Source organism: Limanda limanda, chromosome 6 (genome assembly GCF_963576545.1).
Source record: "Limanda limanda chromosome 6, fLimLim1.1, whole genome shotgun sequence".
NCBI lineage: Eukaryota > Metazoa > Chordata > Actinopteri > Pleuronectiformes > Pleuronectidae > Limanda > Limanda limanda.
The window spans coordinates 28,498,811-28,524,413 of record NC_083641.1 but is presented as its reverse complement, the minus strand read 5'-3'; the positions used below and the strand labels follow the sequence as shown (position 1 = coordinate 28,524,413).

The window sequence follows — 25,603 nt, the reverse complement described above, 5'->3', positions numbered from 1 at the left end:
ATTTCCTGTTTATAGTCTGTATCCTCTGGTTATAAAACTTAATTTAATTACTTAATTCACTGAATAATGGGAGAAGTGATAATGGAATATATGTGGTACTAATACACTAAATAAACTTTTATTTACAAAGTGCTTATATTTAATAATATGAATACTTAATGTGACATTCCAGAGACCAGCACAATGTAGAAGTGACCAGTAGCATGTTTCAGATCTGCACAGATGGAACCGGTGCCTTTTGAATTCTGTGTAAAAACTGGAATAAACAGTTGAAATCTGATTGAGCGACTGGTTTGTTTCAGTGTGTAGATCATACTGGAAGTCAGGCAGGAATTAAAGAACTCAAATTAAGAGAACAATCAATATTTAGAAATTTAGATTTTTTTAATTTCACGTTTCAGAAATGTGAGGAGTAACAAAAAATGTCCCATTGGAAACAGTTTAGGTAAAAATAAGACTGAACAAAGTATTTTTTAATCCTACAAATGTTTCTTAATCTACATCTTGGATCAAACTATGGTTTTTGTTTCCAGCCCCCTTGAAACCAGTGGTCGTAGTTTTCCTTCTTACAGATAAACAGACACAGGTGAAAACATAACCTCCTAACTGAGGTAATAAAAAAAGGCAAAGAAATTCCTACAAAATCTTATCATTTATTGACATTTGATACAAAGACATGAACTTTCCTGAGCAGGAAAATCCGATATGACATTTGTCTTTTGGGACAAAACCAACACAAACTGGTATTTTAACAGGAAACAACATGATGTGAGAGTTTTCTCCTGTTTCACACAAGTGCAGAAAGACACAAAGACAAACTGTTACAGGAAACTACTGGGATGTCTTCAAGTGGGGAAAATAAGTTTGAAGTCGAAAATGGAGAGAGAGTAGAAGTAAGAGCTGAAAGAACAGCCACTGTCCTCCTCTCCAATCCCATGATGCAACTCCAGTGCTGTGATTGGCTGCTGAGACGACCTCCATCTACAGAGACAGATAACAATCAGATGTTGTTCTATCACATTGTGATCACATATGATTCTGATGATCTGTATTCTTTATGGTGATGCTTTGAGCCATTTGTCAAATCTTTACAGAAATGTATTTCTTGTGACAGGTCAGTGAACAAGTCAGTGAGCGTTGTTGAATCATAATATTTTCAGAAACCACAATGTTCCTGATGTTTAGTTCATACAAACCACTCAAAGTTGGTTTAGTGCTGAAGTTCAAGTGTCAAGTTGAAACTTTTACTTTTAAAACTTCGACTTCAAAATAAAATATGCAGATTCAGGGAAGTTACCAAGTGACAAGAGATGGAATCATTTTTATAAATTTACTCTTAATCATCACAATCGTAAAATGTATTCAGAGCACTTTTCAAAAAGTGTAACGTGAGCAGAAGATACTTAGAAGTCACAAAGATTCACAATGATTTACAGTGGAATGAAAACTGTGACTGGTGCTTGTACGTCAAACGACTGCGAGTGAACGCCACGTTAGTGTAACTGTGGACAACCAGGGTTACCGCGACAACCGTGACATTGTTTGATGGTAAGATGGTTGTTAACCACCGGATCCTCGTTAGATATCTTCAGGTGTTAACAGTCGTACGGTGACTTACCAGTGATCAACGTCTGCGTCCTCAAACTGACCGGGCTCCAGCGCTGCTGCATCCACCTCCATCCCATCTGTCATCAACACAATCACACAACTGATGAGAGTCTGTGTGTGGGTCTGTGTGTGGGTCTGTGTGTGGGTCTGTGTGTGGGTCTGTGTGTGTGTGTCTGAGTTCCAAACCTTCAAATTCAGCTTTGCTCTCCTCAGTCCGGACCCCGGCCATGTGGTACTGCTGAGAAACGCTCTGAGCCAACATCCCCTCCAGCCGCTCCAGCGTGGCCTGGCCCTCCTGCGTGAGCGATGACAGACCCTCGTCACAGGTGAAGAAGGTCGGGATGTCGCGGTGGCCGTGCTCTGGGTGGAGGAGGAAGAGGAGGAGGAAGAGGAGGAGGAGGAGGAGGAGGAGAGAGACGGTGACTGTGATGGATTCTCCACACAACAGTACATATACTTGTCTGCCACTGAATCGGAGCAGGCAGGATATTTATCTGTGTAATTGTGCAGTGATGAATGTTTGACTTCTCACCTGCTTCTGCAACCAAAGAGCCAGAAAACCAGAGAAGAAGAAACAGAGACAGAGTCAATAACATCAGAGAAACTGAACTGCAGCAGGTGGAGTTCTTCACGTGACAACAACTAGAACCGGAGCAACATGGATTATCAGAGGCTGATGGTGCTAAAACAATTAATAACAGACTGATAACATTGGAATGTGTGTGTTTGTGAGTTTGCATGAATGATTTTGTGTATGTGTGAGTGTGTGTGTGTGTGTCCTCACCAGCCTCCTCCACGTCGTACTCTTCTCCCTCAAAGTCGTTGTCGGAGTCGGCGTCTTCGGGGTCCGGGTGCAGCGCCTGGCACTCGCACATCGCAGAGAACATGGGCTCCACTGAAGGTAACACACACACGCACAAAACACTCAACAACTGCAGCAGCAGGTCACAGGTTCTGTTGTTGTTTTTAAAGCAGGATCATCTTTTCTATGGAAAACACTCAGATAAAATAATATTCAATAAAGAAAAGAGTTGAGTTCTACAGCCTGGGGTTTTCAAAAGTACTCGTAGAATTTACAGACATTCACAAGAGATGGTTTGACTTGCTACTTTAATATTCATATGTTTTGACCCCTGTACTAAGTGTTTTTAAATCATTTGCACTTGTGGAGCTGTGACTTTGCAAAGCCTCAGTTTCAGGAGATGAAGTCAGTTTCATCCAACGTGCCGTCACTCACATGCCGCCTTGTCGCCGGGCACAAATCGGATCTCTGTGATTGGTCCTTCTTCGCCATCATCCCCACTGCTGCTGCCGCCGCCATTTTCTTCTTCTACTTCATCTTCCTCAGCTGGTTTCTCTGCCATGTCTGCCTCATTCTCACCTGAGAGGGATGAAGGTGTAAGTGTGTGAAACTCGTTCCAGCAGAGACTGACAACACGTGCAGATCTTATCCTAGTGTCCTGAGATATAAACACACTCAGAAATACCCTCGATAGCACAACCAAGGTGCAACAGGAGGTTTGACCTCACCGCTGAGTTTGCCATTGACCATGACGTAGAGATGTTCCTGAGGGAAAGTGCTGACGTCTCTGGAGATGGCGTGCAGGCCGATGGTGGGATACTCCAGAGAGAAACCCATCCCGGAGCCGTCGAACCACGACAGACGCCTGAGAAGAACACAACACAAAGAAATGAGTTGTTTGCATGTGAGCTGCAGAACCAGTGGAAAAGGTCAATAAACAGCAGATTTACACGTGTTTTAGTTATTAAAGGATTGTTTGACAGTGTCAGGAAGTAAGAGAGGAACCAGAAGTCCTCAGAAGGTAATATTATTTTAATGAAGAACTTAAATATCTGCTTAGATGGAAAAAGTTCATTGAAGCTGAGGCTGGAATGAAACTTTAATTTAACTTAAAACAGTCAATTGTGTCTGTTGATAATAATACATTTAGTCTGATTCAGTTTGTTTAGAGGCATTTTGGTGATTTGACTTTTTGTCTGATCATTTGTGGATTGGGTTAAGTTGTTAATATCATTCATAAAATCATAAAATCATTCCCAATAAAAGTTCTATCGATCACCAAAGTGATTAATTAATTTTAGTTGCTCCGCAAATTAGCTTAACCAATTCATTTCCGGTTATTATTGTGAAAGAGCCCACTCCGGAAGTGCTTCCTGTGAGGCGTCGGGCAGACGTTTTGTTTATTTTGTTTTTCCTGTTTGTTTGCTTGTTTGTTTGTTTGTCAAAAGCCTAACATTATGAATGGACACCAACCCGGAAGTTCCCGGAGACAAAGCAACACTCACGCTTCGGTGACGTAGAGCGTCCCGCAGCCGAGCCGCTGCCCGTCCAGCACCGCCGCGGTGTCGGCCTGCTGCAGCCGGACGCCCCCTGTGGGCGGAGAGAGGTTCTGCAGGAGAACCATCGTGTCTGCGAGGAGGAGGAGAACCACGAGGCTGCGACCTAACCCGGGACAAGTTTCCACTAACCCGGGACAAGCTCCCACTAGCCCGGTACAGTCTCTGCGGAGGAGGAGAACCACGAGGCTGCGACCTAACCCGGGACCAGTTCCCACTTACCCGGGACACGCTCTCACTAACCCGGGACACGCTCTCTCTAACCCGGGACAGACTCTCACTAACCCGGTCCACTGGAGGCGGGACGCGGTGTCTCTGCAGCTTCTTCTCGGATCAGAGCGGGAAGCGCGACGCGTGAAACCCGGACATGACGGATCCGCGTCGAGCTGCCAAAGGTGAAATATCGCGACAAGATGCTTCCATACCGGAAGTGTTTGTGTGCTAACTTATCCACCTTGATAAGTGTGTTCGCCCTCCGGTGGCCACATTGTGTAACTACAAGTTTATATATTTTGGAAAATGTATTAATATTATGTATGAAGATTTAAGATATTTTGTCTTTTATTTGACTTTAAGGCGAGTTTGTTTATTAATTTATTAAACATACTTTTCTTCCTATTTTAATGAAAGAAATGTTTATCTCAATAATGTATAATGTGAAGGAACAAACCAAACAAATCCTTTAATTGGACAAATAAAGCGATATATATCAGGAAATAATAATTGATTTGAAAAAAGTGATACTCCAAATTGCTCTTTACTCCTTCGAGAATTTATATTGGATAAAATATTAAAGATCATATTTTAAAAAGCAGCAAAGAAAAAGTTCTGACTGAATTTAAAAATAAATGTATTTGCCTGAGCAATAATCATGGGTTTATACTGTGTAACTACATCCGCGTGATTTACGGTTTAATTTTGGAAACCGGAAGTTCTTATGCCATTGTGTCTAGCTTGATTAGAGAGAAGCGTTGTTGTAGTTATTCACTGTGGCCACTAGAGAGCAGCACGCCCCTGACGCTGAATAAACAGATTTGAACCAAACAGACGCTTCTTGTTTTTCACGAATTTAGAAAATAAGTGTTTCTACAAATCACCAAATCGATTATTGATTATTATTATTTATATTTCAATAACAAAATTATTAATTAGCAACTCTTTAGATTGTTTTAAGTTTTTGAGCCAAAATATGTTGTTTTTTAAACTGTAACTATAAATACACCATTATATTCAAGTTGTGTGCTGACAATTGAAATTAGGAGATTAGCTTAGCTTAGATTTAAATTTAATTCAGTATGTAAGGCACTTCTGGTTATTTTCTTGTTCCTCTGTCGGTTAACAGAAAAATCTTCTGTTAAAATTGGACCTAAACAAACTATCTTTGGCTTGTGCTTCACATTTTGTAGTTTGAGCAGAGAAACAGTTTTGAATGATCCACGTGTCTGATCAGGACGAGTGGAACTTCTCTCAGCTGATGGAATAAAAGGTCACGACAGCAGAGTGTGTGTGTTTGAGGAGATGCCTGGATGTTGGTTTAATAACTTAGAAAACATTTATGTTACAGAGAAACTACAGCAACAGTACAACAGAGAAATGAAAGGAGCTGCAGTCACATCCTGTTTTCAGTGAATCCACATCTCACTTTACTGAACATTGTAAAACCAACAGAATCTGTCACAGAGGAAAACACAGACGTCAAACGTCTCCATCAACATGAGGAAGAAAAACAAGAAATTATAAACTGAGTAAAAAAACGAACATTATAAAAATACTGATCTTTGCAGAGGAGCTGAAATCTTTTTTTTCACGAGATTTGAGTTGGGGTCGTTAATACTATCAGACAGTTATTCATGAAGGACGTGATGGAGATGTCGGCTTTAAGGGGATTCGCTCTGTTTGAATCTGTAACGAGATCTTAACGGTAACTTGAGAGGAAGTTAAACAGAGTCGGTTGGTCTTTTGTTTTGGTCTCAACTGAACAAGAAGAGGAAAGTACCTGAAACCACGTTGAGAGATTCAAGTGCCGGCGACTCTGGGATCAGTTTCGTCACAAACTCTGATGATGAACACATCAGAGTTTAGAACTAAACCCGAGAACTTCACCATCAAATGAATAATTCAATCTGACTTTGGGGACTTTTCCCAACTGAAATTTTTTAAAACACAAAAACACCCAGAACCAAACAGAAGTTTTTCATCCTTTCTGGGTTGTTAATCTTTTTAGGAGGTAAATGACAGAATTTGACTTTGAAAAAGAGACAAATTCACGACACAATGAACTTTAAAGTGAATATAAAAGCAGAATTTAGTTTTATTTTCTCTGACAAGTGACTGATGTTTTAGGTTAAATGAGGTTATAGAAATAAAAGACTTTTCTATCTGACAACAAAATGATTTTCTAGTTTTTTATAAAAGATTCATCACTGTCTCCTGATTTGTGACGTAAAAAATAAAATATTCCTGTCGTTGAAGCGTTGTTTGAAGAATCGAAGCTGGAATGAACTTTTGTTTGTTTTCTTAAAATCAGTGAACGTCTCCTGAAAACTTTAAAATCTGTTCTGCAAAGTCCTTGTTTAATAAAACAGGTGGAAGAGACAAAGGAAAATTATAATATTATAATCATAATATTGAATCTATATTTTTTGAGGATTTCTGTTGAACCAGATTGAGACCTGTTTAAAAGGCTGTTTTCACTGGGATCAAATCCGGACTCTGATAAAAATATAAATGAAAGTTTGGATTCAGCTGAAAATTTCTCTTTCCATTAATTAAGAAGTTGAATTCATAAACAGATTCGTCCTCGAACATCAGTTTGTTTTGTCTGTTTGTATGAAACAGGAAGTTAAACCACGTTCTGTCCAATCACCTTCACTCATATTCATGTGTTTGATTAAAGCTTTAGTGTCGATCACTGGATGAACAGTTGTAGTTTTGGCAGAAAAAGTAAAATGTGGGTAAAATGGAAGATTTGTTTAAAGAGAACTGATGATGTCATCATGTGGAGGTTTCTGCTGTAAAGTTGCAGCACGTTGGTTAATAAATGTTTTGTTTCTCACATGTTAATAAATCTTAGAGGTCTGATTAAGACAAAGGAGCAGAGTTTAGACAGAGAGAAGAAAGAGAAACATCTGGAATCAGCAGAATAAAACGGTTTTACCGAGTCCGGCTGGTGGGAGACCCCCGGGACCGGCTGGTGGGAGACCCCCGGACCACCGGCTGACTAAAGAAAAGGTTCAGTTTGTTTGGTGACTGACGTTCTTCTTCCTCCCCTGAGCCTCAATCAAAAAAATAAAGCTTTGTTCCTTCTTTAAAAACTCGGGGGGGTAGGAAATGTTTAAAAACCTCTGAACATGTACAACACAGTCTGAAGAAGAGCAGCGCTCGGCTCTCGGGAAACATTCTGTTCTGTTCAAAGTCTCAACACACAGATGAAGACGTGCGTCCATCCACCACAGCAGCATCTCAACTCCTCTCCTTCATATAGAAAATATAACACTATATTTTACAAGAGGACTAAGAACAGAACATCGATTATCTTACAAGGAACAGGCAGAGTATGTACAGCAGTCATGTCCCAACTCCAGTCTCCAGGAGGAAACCAACACTGGGACTGGAGGAGGAAACGCATTTCTAAATCTAGATGTATAAGACACGTGGAGCTACAGTGACACTCAGACTCTTCATGTGTTCAGATTTGAATTTGAAAAGGTCGGATACTAAATCATTATATGAATTCATCTGGGCCACAACTGAGCATTCATTGGATTTTTTGCAGATCATTTTATCGAATAATCAAATGACAGTTTCGCTTGTAGAATTTCAGGAGATAAAGATGAACATTTTCTTTTTTGTCTGATTTAAAACCATCAAACCTAGGAATGTTGAAACCAATGTTTCTGTGAACAATGAGATGATGGACTGACGGGTTATCAATATGGATCGTGATGGACTGAGCGGTGAATTAATGTGTCAGCTCCGACGTGAACCATCATCAGCTGGGACCTGGAACCATTGACCTGATGGTTTCTGTCTTTTCCTGTCGACCACAAACAACCTTGGGTCGTGGTCGTTTCCAGCTTCGTGTCAAAGCTTCTGGTTTTATTTTTTGCAGGTTTTTGTATCTGACTGAGATTTGCTCCTTTGATCCAAAACGACTGATTTCAAACATGAGACCTTGTGTCCACAGCGGCTCCTTCTCAGGAAACAGTGAAAACCCAGTTGTGTGTTGTTGTGTGTTGTTGTGTGTTGTTGTGTCGACCCAAAGTGTTCAGCTGGACACTCGCCCTCTGGTGGAGATTAAGTGCTATGAGAATGATGAAGTGCTATGAATGAGGGACACCGTCTCCCCCCCCCAAACAGGATGAGACCACCAGCGTCCGTCACATGGACCCAACAGGAAGTCGCCCGTCCGTTGGGAGGTGCAGCACGTGATGGAGGACAGCGCTCGACCACGGAACAGCAGTGAGGAGGAGACGGGGGGGAGGTGGAGGAGGAGCAGAGGGGGGGGGGGAGGTGGAGGCAGGTGGTGTTTCGGGGGGGGGGGCTGTGGGTGAAAGGCCTGACAGTAAAAAAAAAGAAACTGAAAGAACGAAGCGAGCGTTATTCACACAAACAGCCATCATGACTGTGGACTGTTCAATGAGTCTGTCTGCCCCCCCTCCTCCTGCTCCTCCTCCTCCTGCTGCTCCTCCTCCTCCTCCTCCTCCTCCTCCTCCTGGTCTGGATGGGGGGGGCCGTTGAGCTTGCCCTGCCTGCCTGGAGCGTCACTGTCCCTGGGTTCCGAGGGACTTCCAGCCCCGGGCTTCAAGGGTCCTCTGGAGGTCCGGTGAACGTCTGACGGAGACAAGCTCCGCCCCTTTTCCTGAGCTTCGCTGTCCGACCTCCTCTCCACTGAAGAAGACTTCTTGGTCGTCGCCTTCTGTCTTCCCTCCTCCTCCTCCTCCTCTTCCTCCTCCTCCTCCTCTTCCTTCTCCTCCTCATCATCATCCGAGTCGATGCGGTTCAGTCTCTTGCGGACGGGACGATCTTCCTCCGATGAAGAGTCGGACTCCTCAGACTCCTCCTCCTCATCATCGTCATCCTCCGTGGAAGGCCGTCGCTTCTTCAGCATCTGAGCGAGTCGCCGGCGCCGCTGCTGAGACAGAATCTCTCTCCTCCGTCCTCTGCCCATCTTCTCCATGTCCTCCTCCTCTCTGTCTGTCCTCTTTAGTCTCCTCCGCTTCTCCTCCTCCTTCTCCAGCTGTTTCCTCTTCAGCCGACTCCCTCTCTCTCTCTCTCTCTCTCTGTCGTCCTCCTTCTCTCGGTATCTCCTCCGCTTCTCCTTCACCCTGTTCCTCCCCTGGTCCTTCTCCTCCTTTCTCCTCCTGTTCGCTCTCCGCTCGTCTTCGTCTTCGTCCTCCTCTTCGTCCGCCGAGTCTCTGGAGGAACGGGACGCTGGGGGGGGGGGGGAAGAGGAGAGGAAGAATTAACTGGTGGAATAAATCATCGCTGCACAGCTTTGAGTTTCAGATTTCATTTGCAGGATTTACATATTTATTCTTGGTTTGTTCAGAAGATTATTTTTCTCATGGTTGAGAGGAAACGTTCACTCGTTCTTCACATGAACCTGAATGGAAACTCGTTCTCTTGAGACATGAATATGTAAAGAAAAGCGACAGAAGTTTGTATTTTGACCTCAAATTAAAAGTGATGATGACACTGTGTGTGTGTTACCGTCGCTGAAGTCGCTGGAGAGATGCTCCCTGGTCGGCCGGCCGTGACCTTTGACCTGCTTCTTGGTGGCCGAGGCCTTGGAGTTGTCCGACGACTCGGACGTCTCGCGGTAGTTGACCTGCTGCCGCTGGCCGCGCCTCAGGCCACGCCTCTTTTTGTCAGCCTCACTGTCGGACATGTCGCTGTACTGATCCGAGTCTGGAGAGACGGAGGAAAGACGTTCTCTGGATTCAGGTTCTCACAGCTGAGGATTTGCTCTTTTTGTTATATATTATGAACTGAAAATGGATTCATTGATTTTTTTTTCTAGAAGCTTGAAAACTATTTTAAGTCACAATTAGGGCTGGGCAACGATTAAAAGTTTTAATCACGATTAATCGCATGATTTCCCTGATTAATCACGATTAATCGCATTTGTATACGCAAAATCCAATAATGAATTAAAAAGTAGTGTATAGCGCATTTTTATTTTCAATGTTCTGCCATATGAACGAAAGTGCCATAACATTTGTTGTGCAAACACTTTTAACATCAGCATTTAATACAGTAGCAGTTAAATAAAATATTCAGTGTAAATATTAACAATGTTATCAAAGCAAATACAAAATTAAAGCTCAATGCCACTGCCAGGGCATTAATGTTATCCTCTTCGTTATGAAACATGTATCCTCCTCCCTGCGTCTAACGTAGTCTGCCGAAGCCTCGCTCCACTCGCTGTTTCCTTGAGTGATTTGCTGATATCAACTGTGTGTTTTGCATTCAGGTGATATTTTAGACTGGAAGTTCTCCGGTGATAAGAAAATTCACCTTGGCAGTGGCTACAAATTACTTTGGTTCTGTCGACTCCGCCCTCTGGAAGGACTTTAAAATGAAAATGGCTCCAGAGCCTTATCCATGGTTGTTTATCCGCCAATTATTTTCTTTTTTCCGGTTCCGCAGCAGTCAGCAACAGACTTTCACAAAATAAAAGCCTGACTTTCACAATAAAACAATAAATAATCAAACCTGAGTTAATGCGAGATAAAATAATTAATCGAGTTAACTCGTCACTTGAGTTAATTCGATTCAAACGAGTTAACTTGCCCGGCCCTAGTCACAATCATTATTCTTTTTAAATATTGAGAACATATGAAAATGTTTTGAATTAACAAAATCAAAATTCAATCAGTGAACTCTGCAGTTTGGAACCCTTAACGCCTGGCGGTCTCCTCTACTCGTGCACTCACCTATTTCCTCTTCACTCTCCTCCTCCTCTTCCTCGGAGGAGTGTCTCCGCCGCCGCCGCTGTCGTTTCCTCCCCCGGCGCTGGCTCTTGCTGGGGCGCTGTTTGGGCGCCGCCCCCCTCAGCGGCCGCTTGGGGCGGGTCGCACTGTCCCAGCTGCCCACCTCGCTGCCGGCGTCTTCATCCTCCTCCTCATCGTCATCCGCCCCCGTGGCAGCGAACTCTTCATCGTCAGAGCTGGAAGAGGAAGAGGAGGGTAATGAATAAAGTAAAGTGAACTTGGAGATGGAACAGTGTGTGTGTGTGTGCGTGTGTGTGTGTGTGTGTGTCTGTGTCTGTGTCTCTGTGTGTGTGTGTGTGTGTGTGTGTGTGTGTGTGTGTGTCTGTGTGTGTGTGTGTGTTACCTGTTGCTGAGCTGGAACTCGTCCTCACTCTCCGCGGCCGTGCTGTCGCTCTCCAGGTCGTTCAGCCTCCTCTTCTTCCTGCTCCTGACAGAGTGAGCTTGGCTTCTGATTGGCCGCTGGCTCTCCTTCCTGTCCTCGGGCAGGATGGGGGGGACGTCTTTGCTGCGCTCGGTTCCTACTTTAGAGAAATTTCAAGTTAACACAACCTGACCTCTGACCTCTGTGTTTCACCGGGTGATTCAAACAGCAAACATTTAAAAAAGACTCCAAATTAAATGACAAGAATAAAAGTCACACAGACAGAAACAAACTGTTTGTTTGTGAGAAAGGAGACGAGAGGAAACCATCGCCCCCTGCAGGTCACTCACCAGCACACAGGTCAGTGATGTCTTCCTCTATCGCCTCATCGATCGCATCGTCAAAGTCGTCAAACCTGAAACACACGGGAAACAGATGGAACCATAATGAGATATTGGGAGCATGGTATGAAAATTATGTTTTTTTAAACTTAAATCAGTCACATGTTAAAATGAGTTCAGACTGCAGCCAATGTTCAAAGACTCTTTCAAACTATAGACAATCAATAGATGTCATTCTGTGTATGAATCCACAAGGTGAATATGGAAATGTAGGGAAACCCCCCCCCCTCACCTGTAGCTGATGTTCTTCCTGGTTCTGGTCGATCTTCGGCCCAGATTTTTACTCTTTTTGGGGTCTTTCTTCTTTGTGGACTTCTCTTCCGGCTCCTCGTCCCCCTCCTGAAGTTGTAATAAAAAGATATCTTTTAAATATTAACTCTCCGGTTCAGGTTTTGTTTGTTTCACTGGATGAATCTGTTTAATCCATTTGTTTTCTCAGAGCCGTCGTATGAGGCTTGAAACCGCGGATTTCCTGTCACAGTTCAACAGAGTGAAAACAAAACCACATTTCATTTTGACCTTTAGAACAACTTCACACACCAGAGTTCTGCTGTCTCCTTCTGAAGATATCTAAAATCTAATAGAACAATAAACTGCACACAAGCTAAATGATGTGATAATGTATTTACAGCTAATTCTGTTTAAAGTGACATAAATATGATTATGATGAAGCTGTGTTTTCATGGGATGTGGTAGAAAAAACGTTTACTCACAGGAATGATGTTCTCCACACTGATTCCCACAAACACCAGACGCTCTCTCCTGGACAGACGGAGGGACGAGGGTCAATATCCAGGTTGTGGTTATTATTAGTGTGTGTGTGTGTGTGTGTGTGTGTGTGTGTGTGTGTGTGTGTGTGTGTGTGTGTGTGTGTGTGTGTGTGTGTGTGTGTGTGTGTGTACCTCCTCTCTGCTCTGTCTCTTTTCTTCAGAGCACTGTCCAGAGTCTGCAGATGCTCCTCCAGTTTCTCACACAACAGTTTCTGAAGAGTAAAAACCAAACAACACAATTCAGTAGGTTTGCTTCCATTCAGAATCAAAAGGTCTCGACTCGATTTCCGATTCAATATGAATTGTGCAGCGGTGGTCCGTAGTGGAAACCCTGTACTCGCAGTTCTCATTGGACAAGTTTAATTTATGTTGTTTATTAAGGCGGAATATTGTGGTTTATGTCCAATTTTAAACCAAAAACATCTGAAAACTTTGATATTTCTTAATTAAATTAGTGGAGAAAGGCAAAAAAAAAAACAATAACCAGACGAATCGTAAATAATGACCATGTTCAACCTACAAAACATCATAGTTTAACAGTTTGATAAGAGGTCACACACACACAGACACACACACACAGACACACACACACAGCTTACATGTTGACAGGGCGGACAGAACCACTGTCCATCTGGAATCAACATGAGCGGTGGGCGCAGACAGGCGGTGTGGTATCCACTGTCACACGAGTCACACAGCAGGATCTGAGAACACACACACACACACACACACACACACACACACACACACACACACACACACACACAACAGCTGTGAAATTCAATATTCAATAAATAATAAAACCACAACATTGGTCCATTATGTATTTACTTGAGCCTTCATAATGAATTTGTGCAAGGAGTTTATCAATCGTCATTAAACAACAGATATGAAGAAATGACAGCTTTGATAAGTCATTCATTAAGTCATTAATCATGAACATGACCCCAGGGCTCAGATGTGTGTAACACTTGTGTAGCAGTGTGTGTTGTTACCAGCTCCGGGTGGTTGGGCAGGCCACAGTGACTACAGGCATCCTCAAGGGGGAGCTCCTCTGATTTACAAGATTCTTCTGAGTCGCTCCCTCCCTCGCTCTCCTCCTCTCCTGGTTTCCTCCCTCCCTCCTCCGCCTCCCTCCCTTCGGTCAGTTTGCGTCTCTTCGAGCGGATGTTGGACCACCGCGGTCGATGCCTTCGTTTGCCCTGAAAACGCAACAGAGGAAAAGAAATTGTCAAACAGAAAAACACAAGTGGTTGAATTCTCTCTCACAGGAGACGTTTGGAGGCGATTACCCTTCGTTTTCTAATCTGCCCAGCCACTTCTGCTTTAATGTCTTTCTTTGTAGCTGAGCTCTGCTCCTCTTCATCCTCCTCTTCATCCTCCTCCTCCTCCTCCTCTTCTTCCCCTGTTCTGGAGGGAAGTGCCTGTTTTTTTTGGGGTTTCTTCTTCTGGCTCTCGGTCACCTTGGAGCTCGGCCTGCAGGTTGGCAAAGCAGAGGATCTTCAAGGAAAAAAAGGTGTCCGAATCAAACCAGCTGTATACGACACGACAATGGGCAAAGAATTATTTTCAATAACTTCCAAACGTACCTGCAGATCCTGGTTGATCTCCTCAGCTGCCTCCCGTCCTCTTCGGCCTCCTGCTCCCTCTCCTTCTCCCCCTCTTTCCCACCTTTCCTTAACTTGTTTCTCCTGTGAGGAGGAATCTTGATCTTCAGCCTGATTCCTTCTTTCTGGAGTTCGGAGGACGCCTCCTCCAGGGGACCCTGCTTCCCCTCTGACCGCAGCCCGGTGTCCTTCACCCTGACCTGGGCAGCCTGCTCATCACTGACCCCTTCTCCCTTGTGCTCCAGGTGGTCGTTTTCATCTCTCTGTTCCACTCTGAGAGGAGGGACGGCGCCCCCTGACTCTGCCTCCATCTTCCCCAAAGGGCTCTTACTCTTTTCATTGTTATCCTTACTTCCTTCCTCTGTCCCAGACTCTTCTCCTCTCCTCCCCTCCCTCTCGTCCACGTCATCACCTTTCTGCGGACGACTTTCTGTCTCCTTCTCCGATGGTTCCTCTGTTGCTTTTTTGCACAGGTCTTCTGTCGTCGGCCTCTTGGGTTCCTCCGTGGCCTGAGACAGTGAAGAAACGCTAACAGCATCCTCCGCTTCTCTCTCTACAGCTTTAGGCGCTTGATCAGACTTTGATGATGTCACGAGTAGCTTCCCGGGTGTTGGAGCCTCCTTGGCCACACGAGGAGGGAGAGCGCCGGCAGCTGAGGCCGACGTGTCACCCTCAGCCGGTCCCTTCCTCACCAGCACCGACTGCCGGCTCACCTCCCGCTCGTCCTCCGCAGCTCTGGAGCTCCGCTGGTCGACACTTGGCCCGTTCGGTTCCTGTTGCTCGGCGCCGGGCGCTCTGTGGCGCTCCGACGGACTGCGGATGACCCCGATATGACCTATTACACCGACTTGACCTATGACCCCTATGACTCCATTCTGTCCGTCTTTGTGAGGCAGGAGCACAGACGCTCTCCCATTCGTCAGTTCCTGCTTCGATGCACTGACCACTAACTGCTGCTGTTGTGACATGGAGGGAGCACAAGGGGGTGCTACTGAGTTAAGTAACTTCCCCTCTCTTCTGTGACTGTCCTTGCTCTGGATCACTGACGGGTTACAAACTATAATACTGCTGCTGCTGTTGTTAAGGTGGCTGCTCTGGTAGCTCTCAGCCAGCTTCAGCTCCCTCTTCTTCAGTGGTATCTTTGCCTGCTGGTTGCTCCTGACAACGGCCCGCCCTGCCTCCTCTTCCTTGTTGACTTCCTGTTTTATCACAGTCGTGCCCGGTGCCATCACAACCGACACAGCGTTTTTGGGGGCGTCGGGTTCCCTGGATTCAGATTTGACGACGGTGGTGATGGTGCTGACCCGGTTATCGAACACAGGGGGTTTGTGGTCCGTCCTCTTTTCCTTTACCTCAGCGTCTGTGTTCTCTCCCTCTATTGGCTGCATCGGCTCCTCCTTCAGCTCTACAAAACAGAAAATGACTAAATAAATAAACATCCAGAGACGGTAATCATGACAGGGACAGAAGACCCGCTGGCATAAAGGAAACTTGTTTCATATGAGAATCAAATTAAAATGCATAATGTTTGTTTGCTACAAGCCACTTGACCTGATTAACAACTCTTCTCCTTGTATCTGGGAGTCACCGGTTTGCTCACGTCTAACTGACAATGGAACAAGGTGGTGCAGCAGGTGTGTTCGGCCACCACCAGAGGAAACAGAGCACACAAGAAAACTAAAGAAAGGCCCAAAGAGTGTTGAGGTCCCGTCCCATCCAGCTAACTGGCTTTTTAATTTCCACTGGTAGAGTCAGAAGAACATTAAACGGGTAAAGACAAGAACAAGCAGATTCCAGAATAGAAAGTGTCCCAAAGCTGTCTCTCTAGATCTGTAGCACTGCAGGAACACAGTGGGTTTAGATGTTTAGACGTTAGATGTCATTTCTCACTGTGCCTTTCATCTGGTGGCTCGTTGCTGCTTCCCTAATATTGCAATAAAATATTGAAGCTTCCCTTCCCACCATTTCCTATCAGATTATTTATTGAATGCCTGTACCTGGTCTGAGGGGTTTCTCTTCCTTTATGGGGTCGCAGGTCTCTCCCTCAGCGGGTTCCTCTGTGGTCTTGGAGGCTTCGGGGTCAGTGCTTCCTATTACCTCATCCCCTAAACCATCAGGACAAACACACACAAATGAAACAGTGTTGTGGTGAACATTTTTTCAAAGGTTACTGATGATACCGCGGCTACAGAGGAAGTGCAGGAAGTGAAGTGTGATAATGGACTTTTCAGTTTTTCTTTTTGGTCCTTAAAGAATGTCCCAGTTTTATGAAAAATCAGCTTTTCGAGCTGCAGTTCTTAGAAGTTCTGTTCAGCATAGTTATGCTGAAATTGAATTAAGATCAGATTTGACAATAAAAGCCTTTTTTCAGAAACTGTTTAACGTCAGTTTTATAAATTTGTAGATGTTATTTCTTTTTACTTTGATTTATCTTGGCTCTTAGTTTTATCTTCAGTCATAAAAACATAGAATTTTGGTGAAAACAGAACAGCTTCTTTACATATTTTCTCTGCATTATACAGAATGAAATGATCGATAACACTCTCACAGGCCCTGGATCTGCTGAACATACCTGCAACTTTCTCTGTGGGGCTGTTGCTCCTGGATCCAGCCTGGTTCTGGTCCGGTTCTGGATTCGGGCCTGGACTGATCTGAGCCTTCAACAGGTCCAGAGCTTCAGCCAGATCGTTACGATTCCTGACGACACAGATTGGACAAGAGGCTCATCATCTTGCACACTATTGCTTTCATGTCATCGCCCTAAGCCAAGGTTGGTGCCTACATTTGCATATTTTTTGCAAACAGAGAAACGATAACAGCTTCAGACCGGTGCCCCCTGCCGAGACCCCAGCGGTACTGTACCTGACGATGCACTGCCAGGTGGATCCGTCCAGGTCGTCCTGCTCCTCCGTGTACAGCCGGATGTTCTGCTCGTGGTCGAACTGAAGCCAGTACATCAGGCCCTGTTGGTCCCGGCCTATCGGCTGCAGACGCATCTTCTCTGGCTCCTCCTCATTAATCGCCATCTTGAACTTCAGGTTGTCATCAAACTGACACTCGCACAGATACTGAGAGGAGGAGGAGGAGGAGGGAAGAGAAGAAGGAAGGAGTTGATAAAGAGAAGGTGACTGTGGTTGCAGAAGTTTCCCCCTCACTAGATACATTAACTGCTTCTTAAATCTGAGCCTGCATTTGAAGACCAATTGTGTTACAGCAGCGTGACGAGGTTTCACATTTCAAAGGTTTTTTCACACGCAGCCAACAAATGCATCCTTCCACCCCAGAGAAATGAAGGCTCTAATCCTCTATGAAAATCCTCTGTAGACCGGCCAGTTTCATTTCGGTTCAGCCTGGTGAGTCTATGGGCTCCACATAGACTAACTACTTCATGGGCTGCGTAGAGCGCGTCCTCTAAAGGAGTTAAAAGCTTTTAAGTAAAAAGTGGTCATGTCGTACTTTTAGGATGCTGGACTTGCACTCCATGGACATATCCTGGTAGCCCTTCTGTTCCAGCTCCCACGCCCAAGTACTGTTCAGCTCCTGGCAAACCTACAGGAAACAATGAATAGAAATTGTCACCATATACAAGCCTGCTTCCACAAGTTCTCTGTCTAATGAAATAGTTTCTCACATCAGAAGGTGAGGCTGTAAAGTTACACATCACAAACACACACAGTACAAACAGGCCTCACCTTAGCCAGGTACCTCTCCCAGCGGTCCGTCGTTACAGACCTCCCAAGTTTCCTGAGCAGCTTCACGTGAAGCTCCACCAGAGGTTTAGGGACTGAAAAACAAACATGAACACACACGGTGATTAGAAACATAATACTTTTTAATTTTATAATACTGTAATCACTTTCAAACACAACTTCAAGTATTCATTCAGACTTGAACCGGTTGTTCCTGGGGCTTATGGGCGAATTTAGCAGATTTTAAATGCATCCTGACGAGCACCAACAAGATGTTTTATATCGCTACCCAGTGAACTTACTGCTTTCACTTTTATTTAATATAATTCACATCAGGAGGGGTCTTGATTTACACTCAGCTGTCAGTTTATTAGGAACACCACGCTAAAACGAATGCAGTCTAACACAACTGTCCTGCAAACAATATATTTCTCCACATCTTTAATATTGTGGTTTTGTTGAGACTGTGTTAAAATGGTGTTGATTCACTTCAGGATCATGTTGCAGGATGCAGCCTGTCGTGCGATTGAGTTGTGTCGTGTTCATGTTGACAGGTGTCCCTTTGTTTTGTCCAAACCATTCAAATTAATGAGCTTTTCAACAGACACACCTCTTTGTGTAATGTAATACAGATGAACAGAAGCACAAACTAGTCTCCAACGTGATCACACAGTTGAAACAACACCTGTTTGAACAAAAAACCCAGCTGCCCTTCCATCTGGAACTCTCCCCAAACAAACCAGAGCCTGCACTGAACTGTCCACTACTCAAAACCCTTTTCAGAACAGCAGTTACCTTAGATTTCAACGTGTGATTATGATGTGTATTTTATATTTATTCGGTTTTACCTGCAGCCCTGAAAAATGTCTTTGAGCTTTGTTAAAACACTATTCATCCTTCCATTATGTATACTGCTTATCCTTTGAGAGTCAGAGGGGGGGCTGGAGCCAGAACCAGCTGACGTTGGACTTGGGCGAGAGGCGAGTTCACCGTGGAAGAATCGCCAGCGCATCACAGTTCCAACACACGTAGACAAACTACCTTCACCCTCACAATCACTCACAGTCAGAGAGTCTCTGATTAACCTGAACACAATCTGCATGTGTTCAGACTGAAGCTGGAGAAAACCCCACAAACACAGGGAGCACAGAAGGAAAAAGGTCAAACAGGGATTCAAACCAGGAACCTTCCTGGTGTGAGGCAACTAACCGCTGCATCACGATGTGTAATTATTATTATTGTTATTATTAATATAATATAATAATATATAAAGTAACCTATAACCTAAATGAAGGAGGATTTACTACAGGACTTGTCTGAGTCAGTGTTAACCATGTGTCCCTGATAAACCTCTGTCTGTTGTCATGAGTCTGTTTCTGTTTAACAAGTCACAAAAATCCCACGGGCTTTAAACACAACCACAGAAAACAGACTAATTTGAGACGTTTAAGGACCACCTCAATGTGAAGGAAATTCCAGTTTCACAGTAATTGTTTTCACATCATCAGAGAAGGCGCCGTTAAACTAAATCCAATCTCTTCCAAAATATCAGATAGATTTAATATTAAACTCTAAATACTAACCGGATGTATTCTCCTTCATTGTATTTAGGATACAGTTGTTATAATTACAATTATAACTGACGGTGATGGAAACTAACAAACTAATTAGCAACATACCAACACGTCAGCTTCTGGTGAGAAACATACATGTTTCCTTAAATTAATCAAGTTTAAATCAACCAAAGTTCTTTGTTTTTGTTCTTTAATTAAAAGTTGACGAAAAAGATTAATGCTAACTAGCTAGCAACTGGAGTCTCCTACTGCGCCTGCGCAAACATGACAGCCACTCTACCACAAATATAAATAAATAATAAATGAACAGTCACAGTTTCTAAGTGAAATCTCTGATTCCGTCACAAACTCAGAAATGACCAGAAGACGTTTCCGTGAGCCAGCAGTCGAGGACCCAGCGGACCCTGGCGTCCTCTCAGCCCGGCTGCCAGTGAGCCAAGGCCGGGGACAGCACCTGACAACAGTCCGGGGCTGGAGCTCGCTGCCCGGCTGCGTGTGTGTGGTCGCCCCGGTGCTGCGGCATCACGGCTCCCGCTCCGAGGCGAACAGCCGTGACAGCGCTACCCACGAACCGTCACTCGACTCCGGCTGCGACCCCGGGGCACCCCGCCGAGCCCCGGTCCCGGTCCGCTTCAGCCCGGTTCCGCAGGGAGCCGCGGGCCGGGGTGAGCGGGGTTCGGGGGGGCCAGGAGGCTAGCTCCGTGTTAGCAGCTACGTGCCTCCTCTGCCGGGAGGTTTCCGGGAGAACTGGGGCTAAACACGACGGGGAAACACGACTGTGACCCGGGTTACAACCCTCCACCGCCGGGGAGAAGGTGTAAGGAGCCCGGTGCCTCCCGGTGCCTCCCGGTGTGATGCTGCCGGGCCACACACACACATCCTCCGCCTCCTCCTCCTCCTCCTCCTCCTCCTCCTCCTCCTCCTCCTCATGATGGTGGTGGTGGTGCTGGCCCCCTTCTGCTTCAAGTGTCGCAGCTTTTCCACCACTTCTTCCCCGCCTCCACCGCTCCGCCGCCGGCCGCTCACCTGCCGTCGTGTCCCGCAGATAGCGCTCCATCTGGGAGAAGGTCATCTCGGGCAGGTCCAGCGCGGCTCCGTACCGCTCCAGGAACGAGCAGACCTCCGCGAAGCTGGGGCACAGCGCCGGGCCGGAGCTGCTCACCACCGCCGGAGCAGCAGCCATCTTTCCAGGCGGAGAGAAACGGGAGGGAGGGAGGGAGGGAGGGGGGGGGGGGGGGGGCTCGCTGCTGGATGCGACTGTGAGAGAAATGAATGAGAGAAGCGGCCACCGGCAGGAAGCGCACCGGGGCGAGCACCCGAGTGACTTCCGGGGAAGACTTTCACACTAAAACCAACAGCAAGGGGTTCCCTGGAAACAGGTCTGAAATATTCAAGATGCAAAGTTCTGTGCAAACATTTAAGGCGCAAATAGTTGAGTGTGTATGCTTTCAACAAAAAGAGAGTTCCATAAATACATCATTTATTTCAATCACAACTTCATACAACATGAGTGAACAGAAATAATGTACAATATACACATATTGGTAAAAAGTGAGTAAATAAGAAGTAAACAGTGAGTAAATATATACTGGTTTCCCATTTTTTTATTGCTCTCCTATGCATGTTGTATTTATTGCGTTTTTATGTTTCTATGTTCATTGTTTGCACCAATAACCAGAGCAAATTCCTTGTATGTGTGAACGTACTTGGCAATAAAATACTTCTGATTCTGATTCTGATATTGTACATTACACTTGTCTATTTGCGTATAACCGTCTATTCATAATAATACACTTTTCACAGTTAGAGGGAATCATATCATACTCAGCAATGCAATCAAAAAGAAGAACATTAAGACAATCAAATTAAAAAACAGGTATATTAAATGTATGCGTACATTTCAGTATCTTCTTACACATCAAGTAAAGTGCAGTAGTAAAGTAAAGTAAAGCTGGATAAAAGTCTACAGATACCTAACATTTCATTAGACTTTCATTTCTGTGTTGTTTCTTTTTTAAACATAATGTGATGTTATTATGTTTCATTCTCCCCTATGATGCACATTTTAGTCTTTTGTTTTGGTGACACTTATTTCCTGTTCCGGTGTCACTGGGCGTAATAAACCGGAGCTTGATGGAGCTGTGAGGAGTTGGGAGGACCAGGGAGGCTCCCAGAATGCATCGCGGCACAGCAGCACATCCAAGGGACAGTTTCAAACGAGGGTTTGATTTTTCCACAATAAACTGAGCAGCGTCGATTAGTTTCTCCTCCTTGTTCAGATGTTATTTCATCTCCTATAGTACTTGTCTTCTCTTATTGTATTTTTAAAAAATTCATTCTTTTTCCGATTTTGCTCCAAAGTTACAAACAAATAATTGTATAAAAAACAGTAATAATACCAAAAAATATATAATAATGAGTTAAAAAGAGCTTCACAAAAGGACAACATCAAAACGATCACATTTTAAATAAAAATTAACTAGATAAATGATTAAATGGATTCAAGATCAAATTACTTTGTCTTAATTTGTAACAACAACAGATTCGGCTTGCAGCTTTTGTAATCTGTTTTTTTTTTTTAAATATTTGCAGGATTAATAACTCAATCAGTAGTGGAGCTGCTGACAAAAAGTTTTCAAATATATCAATTTTCAGTGTTTCAGCATAATAACAAATCTTAATCGAATAATGAAATAATACAAATGTAGTACTTAAAATATAAAAAAAAATGTGGGGTTATAAAACAGAGTAATGTAATTTTTTTGGGATTGAACTTTGTTTTAAATCAATCAGATATGAAGATACAGTTTATTTCATGTATGTGTTGAGTTAAGATCTGGGCTTTTTGGTGTCCTTTTTGTTTTGTTTTGCGGTTTGAACGCTTGTTTTATTTGATATATTTTGTTCAAATTCAATAAAAATATGCAGAAAAGTGAGAAAACATAACAAAACTCTACTTTGAGGCACTCTGTGTCAGTGGACTTAAAATTACGAGCTGCATTTGAATGCATCCCAAATGCATGACAATTCCGAGGTGTGGATTGGACCGTGAAGAGACCGGAAGTTCGTGTGAGACAGGAAGTCGTTTTTTTTAAACCGATTTGGAAACTTGTGTTTTTCTTGTTTCAACTAAATCTGGATCCAAACTGTTTCGTCTCCTGAAAACCAGACACAGCTCGAGCCCAGAGCCGCCATGAAACACACACACACACACACACACACACACACACACACACACACACACACACACACACACACACACACAGGACTAACATCTTCTCTCTGCTCAGGTATTTCTTTGTGCAGTATACAACATAGAAATAGATGGAGATTCATATCCGCTGACAAATATGTTATCTTTCATTAATGTTTGATTGTACAGACAGGTGGTAATATTTATGAACTGCCCCTCTCTACATATAAAGCTGCAGTGTGTCTTTGTTTTTCTTTTGTTTCCAGAAAGTTATAATAAATAATGACAAAATTGAAATATAAACATTCAAAATAAACGTTGTTCAAACTAAACATTGTGTTATTTCACTTGTCTAAGTTACTGCTAAATTCCTTTAAAATGTCATCAAATATATGTGCCTTATTTCTATAGATATTTTTAAAAGTGTGTACTTATATTCTGAAATAAAATATGGCATCACTCGATCATCACCACTGGGTGGCAGTATCGCCCATTGATTTTCGGTTTGATGGTGACTGACCACAGACTCACACCAGGACGGACAGACACAGTGACAACACACAACCCAGATTCACACCAGGAGTGTGACGGACACACTGACAACACAGACTCACACCAGGACTGTGACGGACATGTGATGAGAAGAGACTTTTATTATTCAGACATTTGATGTACATAAGTTGAACAGAGTGTAGTTCCCCCTCCAGGACAGCAGGTGGCAGCAGTCAGGATGTCGGTCACACACTACAAGTAAACAAAGAAACCGGAAGTGGTTCTATTCAGAGGAAAAATGTGCTTTAAGGTTTTTTGCTGAATTTCAGATGTGGATCAAACTTCATTTGTTTCAGTTTCATTCATCTTTGATTCACTTGAACTGACAGCTGAGCTGTTTTTAGAAGTTAAATAAGATAAAACAGACGGTTTTAGTTCAGCCTCTCATATGTAAATACCGCACTGCATGATGGGAGATGTGTGCACGGTTCATCAGGTAGAGAGTAATAATAATGTGTGTTCGGTGTTGTACTGAGAGAAATGAATGAGAGAAGCGGCCACCGGCGGGAAGCGCACCGGGCCGAGCACCCGAGTGACTTCCGGGGAAGACTTTCACACTCAAACCAACAGCACGGGGTTCTCTGGAAACAGATCTAAAATATTCAAGATACGAAGTTCTGTGCAAACATTTAAGGCGCGAATAGTTGAGTGTGTATGCTTTCAACAAAAAGATAGTTCCATTAATATATCATTTATTTCATTCACAACTTCATACAACATGAGTGAACAGAAATAATGTACAATATACACATATTGTACATTATACTTGTCTATTTGCGTATAACAGTCTATTAATAATAATATACTTTTCACAGTTAGAAGCAATCATATCATACTCAGCAATGCAATCAAAAAGAAGAACATTAAGACAATCAAATTAAAAAACAGGTAGATTAAATGTATGCGTCAATTTCAGTATCTTCTTACACATCAAGTAAAGTCCAGTAGTAAGGTAAAGTAAAGCTGGATAAAAGTCTACAGATACCTAACATTTCTATGAAGACTTTCATTTCTGTGTTGTTTCTTTTTTAAACATAATGTGATGTTATTATGTTTCATTCTCCCCTATGATGCACATTTTAGTCTTTTGTTTTGGTGACACTTATTTCCTGTTCCGGTGTCACTGGGCGTAATAAACCGGAGCTTGATGGAGCCGTGAGGAGCTGGGAGCACAGATATGGCTGGGAGGACCAGGGAGGCTCCCAGAATGCATCGCGGCACAGCAGCACATCCCAGGGACAGTTTCAAACGAGGGTTTGATTTTTCCACAATAAACTGAGCAGCGTCGATTAGTTTCTCCTCCTTGATCAGATATTATTTCATCTCCTATAGTACTTGTCTTCTCTTATTGTATTTTTATAAAATTCATTCTTTTTCAGATGTTGCTCCAAAGTTACAAACAAATAATTGTATAAAAAGCAATAATAATACAACAAAAAGTATTATAATTAGTTGAAAGCAGCTTCACAAAAGGATTTTAAATTTTAATTAACAAGATAAATGATTAAATGGATTTAAGATCAAATTACTTTGTCTTATTTTGTAACAACAACAGATTTGGCTTGCAGCTTTTGTAATCTGTTGTTTTTTTTATATTTTGGCAGGATTAATAACTCAATCAGTAGTGGAGCTGCTGACAAAAAGTTTTCAAAGATAGCAATGTTCAGTGTTTCAGCATAATGACAAATCTTAATCGAATTAAGATTTGTCAGATTTGTCAGTATGACACTGTTAACTGTTTTGCATTTAGCATTTCACTTTTTACTTCACTTTTTATATTTTATATTTTTATATATTTTTATTCAGAAATGTTTATCTCAAAATAAATGTTGCTTTGTATAAATATTGATAAAAAGTGAGTAAATAAGAAGTAAACAGTGAGTAAATATATACTGGTTTCCCATTTTTTTATTGCTCTCCATGCATGTTGTATTTATTGCGTCTTTATGTTCTATGTTCATTGTTTGCACCATTTACCATAGCAAATTCCTTGTATGTGTGAACGTACTTGGCAATAAAATACTTATGATTCTGATTCTGATTATGAAATAATGCAAATGTAGTAAGACAATAAGACAGTAAGACACCAGCTCAACCAGCAGGTGTCACCAGATCCTCAGGAAGTTGATACTGATACTGAAGCAGACAGACTTTAACTGCTGCTGATGTTTCCACTTTGATGAACTAAAGATCACTTTTTCTTCTTCTTCTGTGCATATAAAAGAGTTTTCCAGCCCTGCCTTAATTAAAAAGCTGTTTCCCACTCAATATTGGTGTGTGGTGACACCCCCCCCCCCAACATAAACAGCTTCTTCATTCAAACTAAAATAATTTGTTCTGCTGCCTCTCAAACTCTGTTGTTGGGACACGTTTTGTTTTTTTTAAACCAAAGGCCTATTTTTCGGCCTTCATGTGTAGTCAAAAGCCTGATGCCGCATGGTCTCTTTGTTCTTGAGAAAGCCAAGGAACTCAATCTCCCAGGATGCAACAGGTTT

General features: G+C 43.2%; 2 protein-coding genes across 2 annotated transcripts; both read right to left on the bottom strand.

Moving 5' to 3' along the window:
* Positions 1–633: 633 nt before the first annotated feature.
* clns1a (chloride channel, nucleotide-sensitive, 1A) lies at positions 634–4,349 on the bottom strand. The gene is made up of 8 exons (XM_061072987.1): positions 3,916–4,349; positions 3,139–3,275; positions 2,846–2,989; positions 2,393–2,503; positions 2,141–2,146; positions 1,795–1,968; positions 1,619–1,685; positions 634–981 (listed from the first exon to the last, which is right to left on the bottom strand). Coding segments are annotated over exons 1-8 (759 nt in total). The 5' UTR covers positions 4,035–4,349; the 3' UTR covers positions 634–980.
* Positions 4,350–8,584: 4,235 nt separating this feature from the next.
* On the bottom strand, positions 8,585–21,544 carry rsf1a (remodeling and spacing factor 1a). The gene is made up of 19 exons (XM_061072620.1): positions 21,488–21,544; positions 20,390–20,546; positions 17,793–17,884; positions 17,557–17,649; positions 16,963–17,168; positions 16,673–16,797; positions 16,098–16,205; positions 14,083–15,505; positions 13,786–13,993; positions 13,489–13,695; positions 13,093–13,197; positions 12,626–12,705; positions 12,437–12,485; positions 11,956–12,062; positions 11,673–11,737; positions 11,305–11,479; positions 10,905–11,137; positions 9,679–9,876; positions 8,585–9,399 (listed from the first exon to the last, which is right to left on the bottom strand). The coding sequence occupies exons 1-19, from the start codon at positions 21,542–21,544 to the stop codon at positions 8,585–8,587; spliced, it is 4,503 nt and encodes a 1,500-aa protein (XP_060928603.1).
* Between the last annotated feature and the right edge of the window lie 4,059 nt (positions 21,545–25,603).

Bases quoted from the DNA above. Each gene is read 5' to 3' on its own strand.
- rsf1a (XM_061072620.1), bottom strand. From the start codon at position 21,544: ATGCATTCTGGGAGCCTCCCTGGTCCTCCCAACTCCTCACAGCTCCAT. The intron at 11,738-11,955 runs GTGAGGGGGGGG...CGTGTGTTTCAG, and splicing joins AGGAAGAACATCAGCTACAG to GTTTGACGACTTTGACGATG. The intron at 11,480-11,672 runs GTGAGTGACCTG...TCTCTAAAGTAG, and splicing joins CATCACTGACCTGTGTGCTG to GAACCGAGCGCAGCAAAGAC.
- clns1a (XM_061072987.1), bottom strand. From the start codon at position 4,034: ATGGTTCTCCTGCAGAACCTCTCTCCGCCCACAGGGGGCGTCCGGCTG. The intron at 3,276-3,915 runs GTGAGTGTTGCT...TGTTCTTCTCAG, and splicing joins ACGCTCTACGTCACCGAAGC to GCGTCTGTCGTGGTTCGACG. The intron at 2,504-2,845 runs GTGAGTGACGGC...TGTTACCTTCAG, and splicing joins GCCCGGCGACAAGGCGGCAT to TGGAGCCCATGTTCTCTGCG.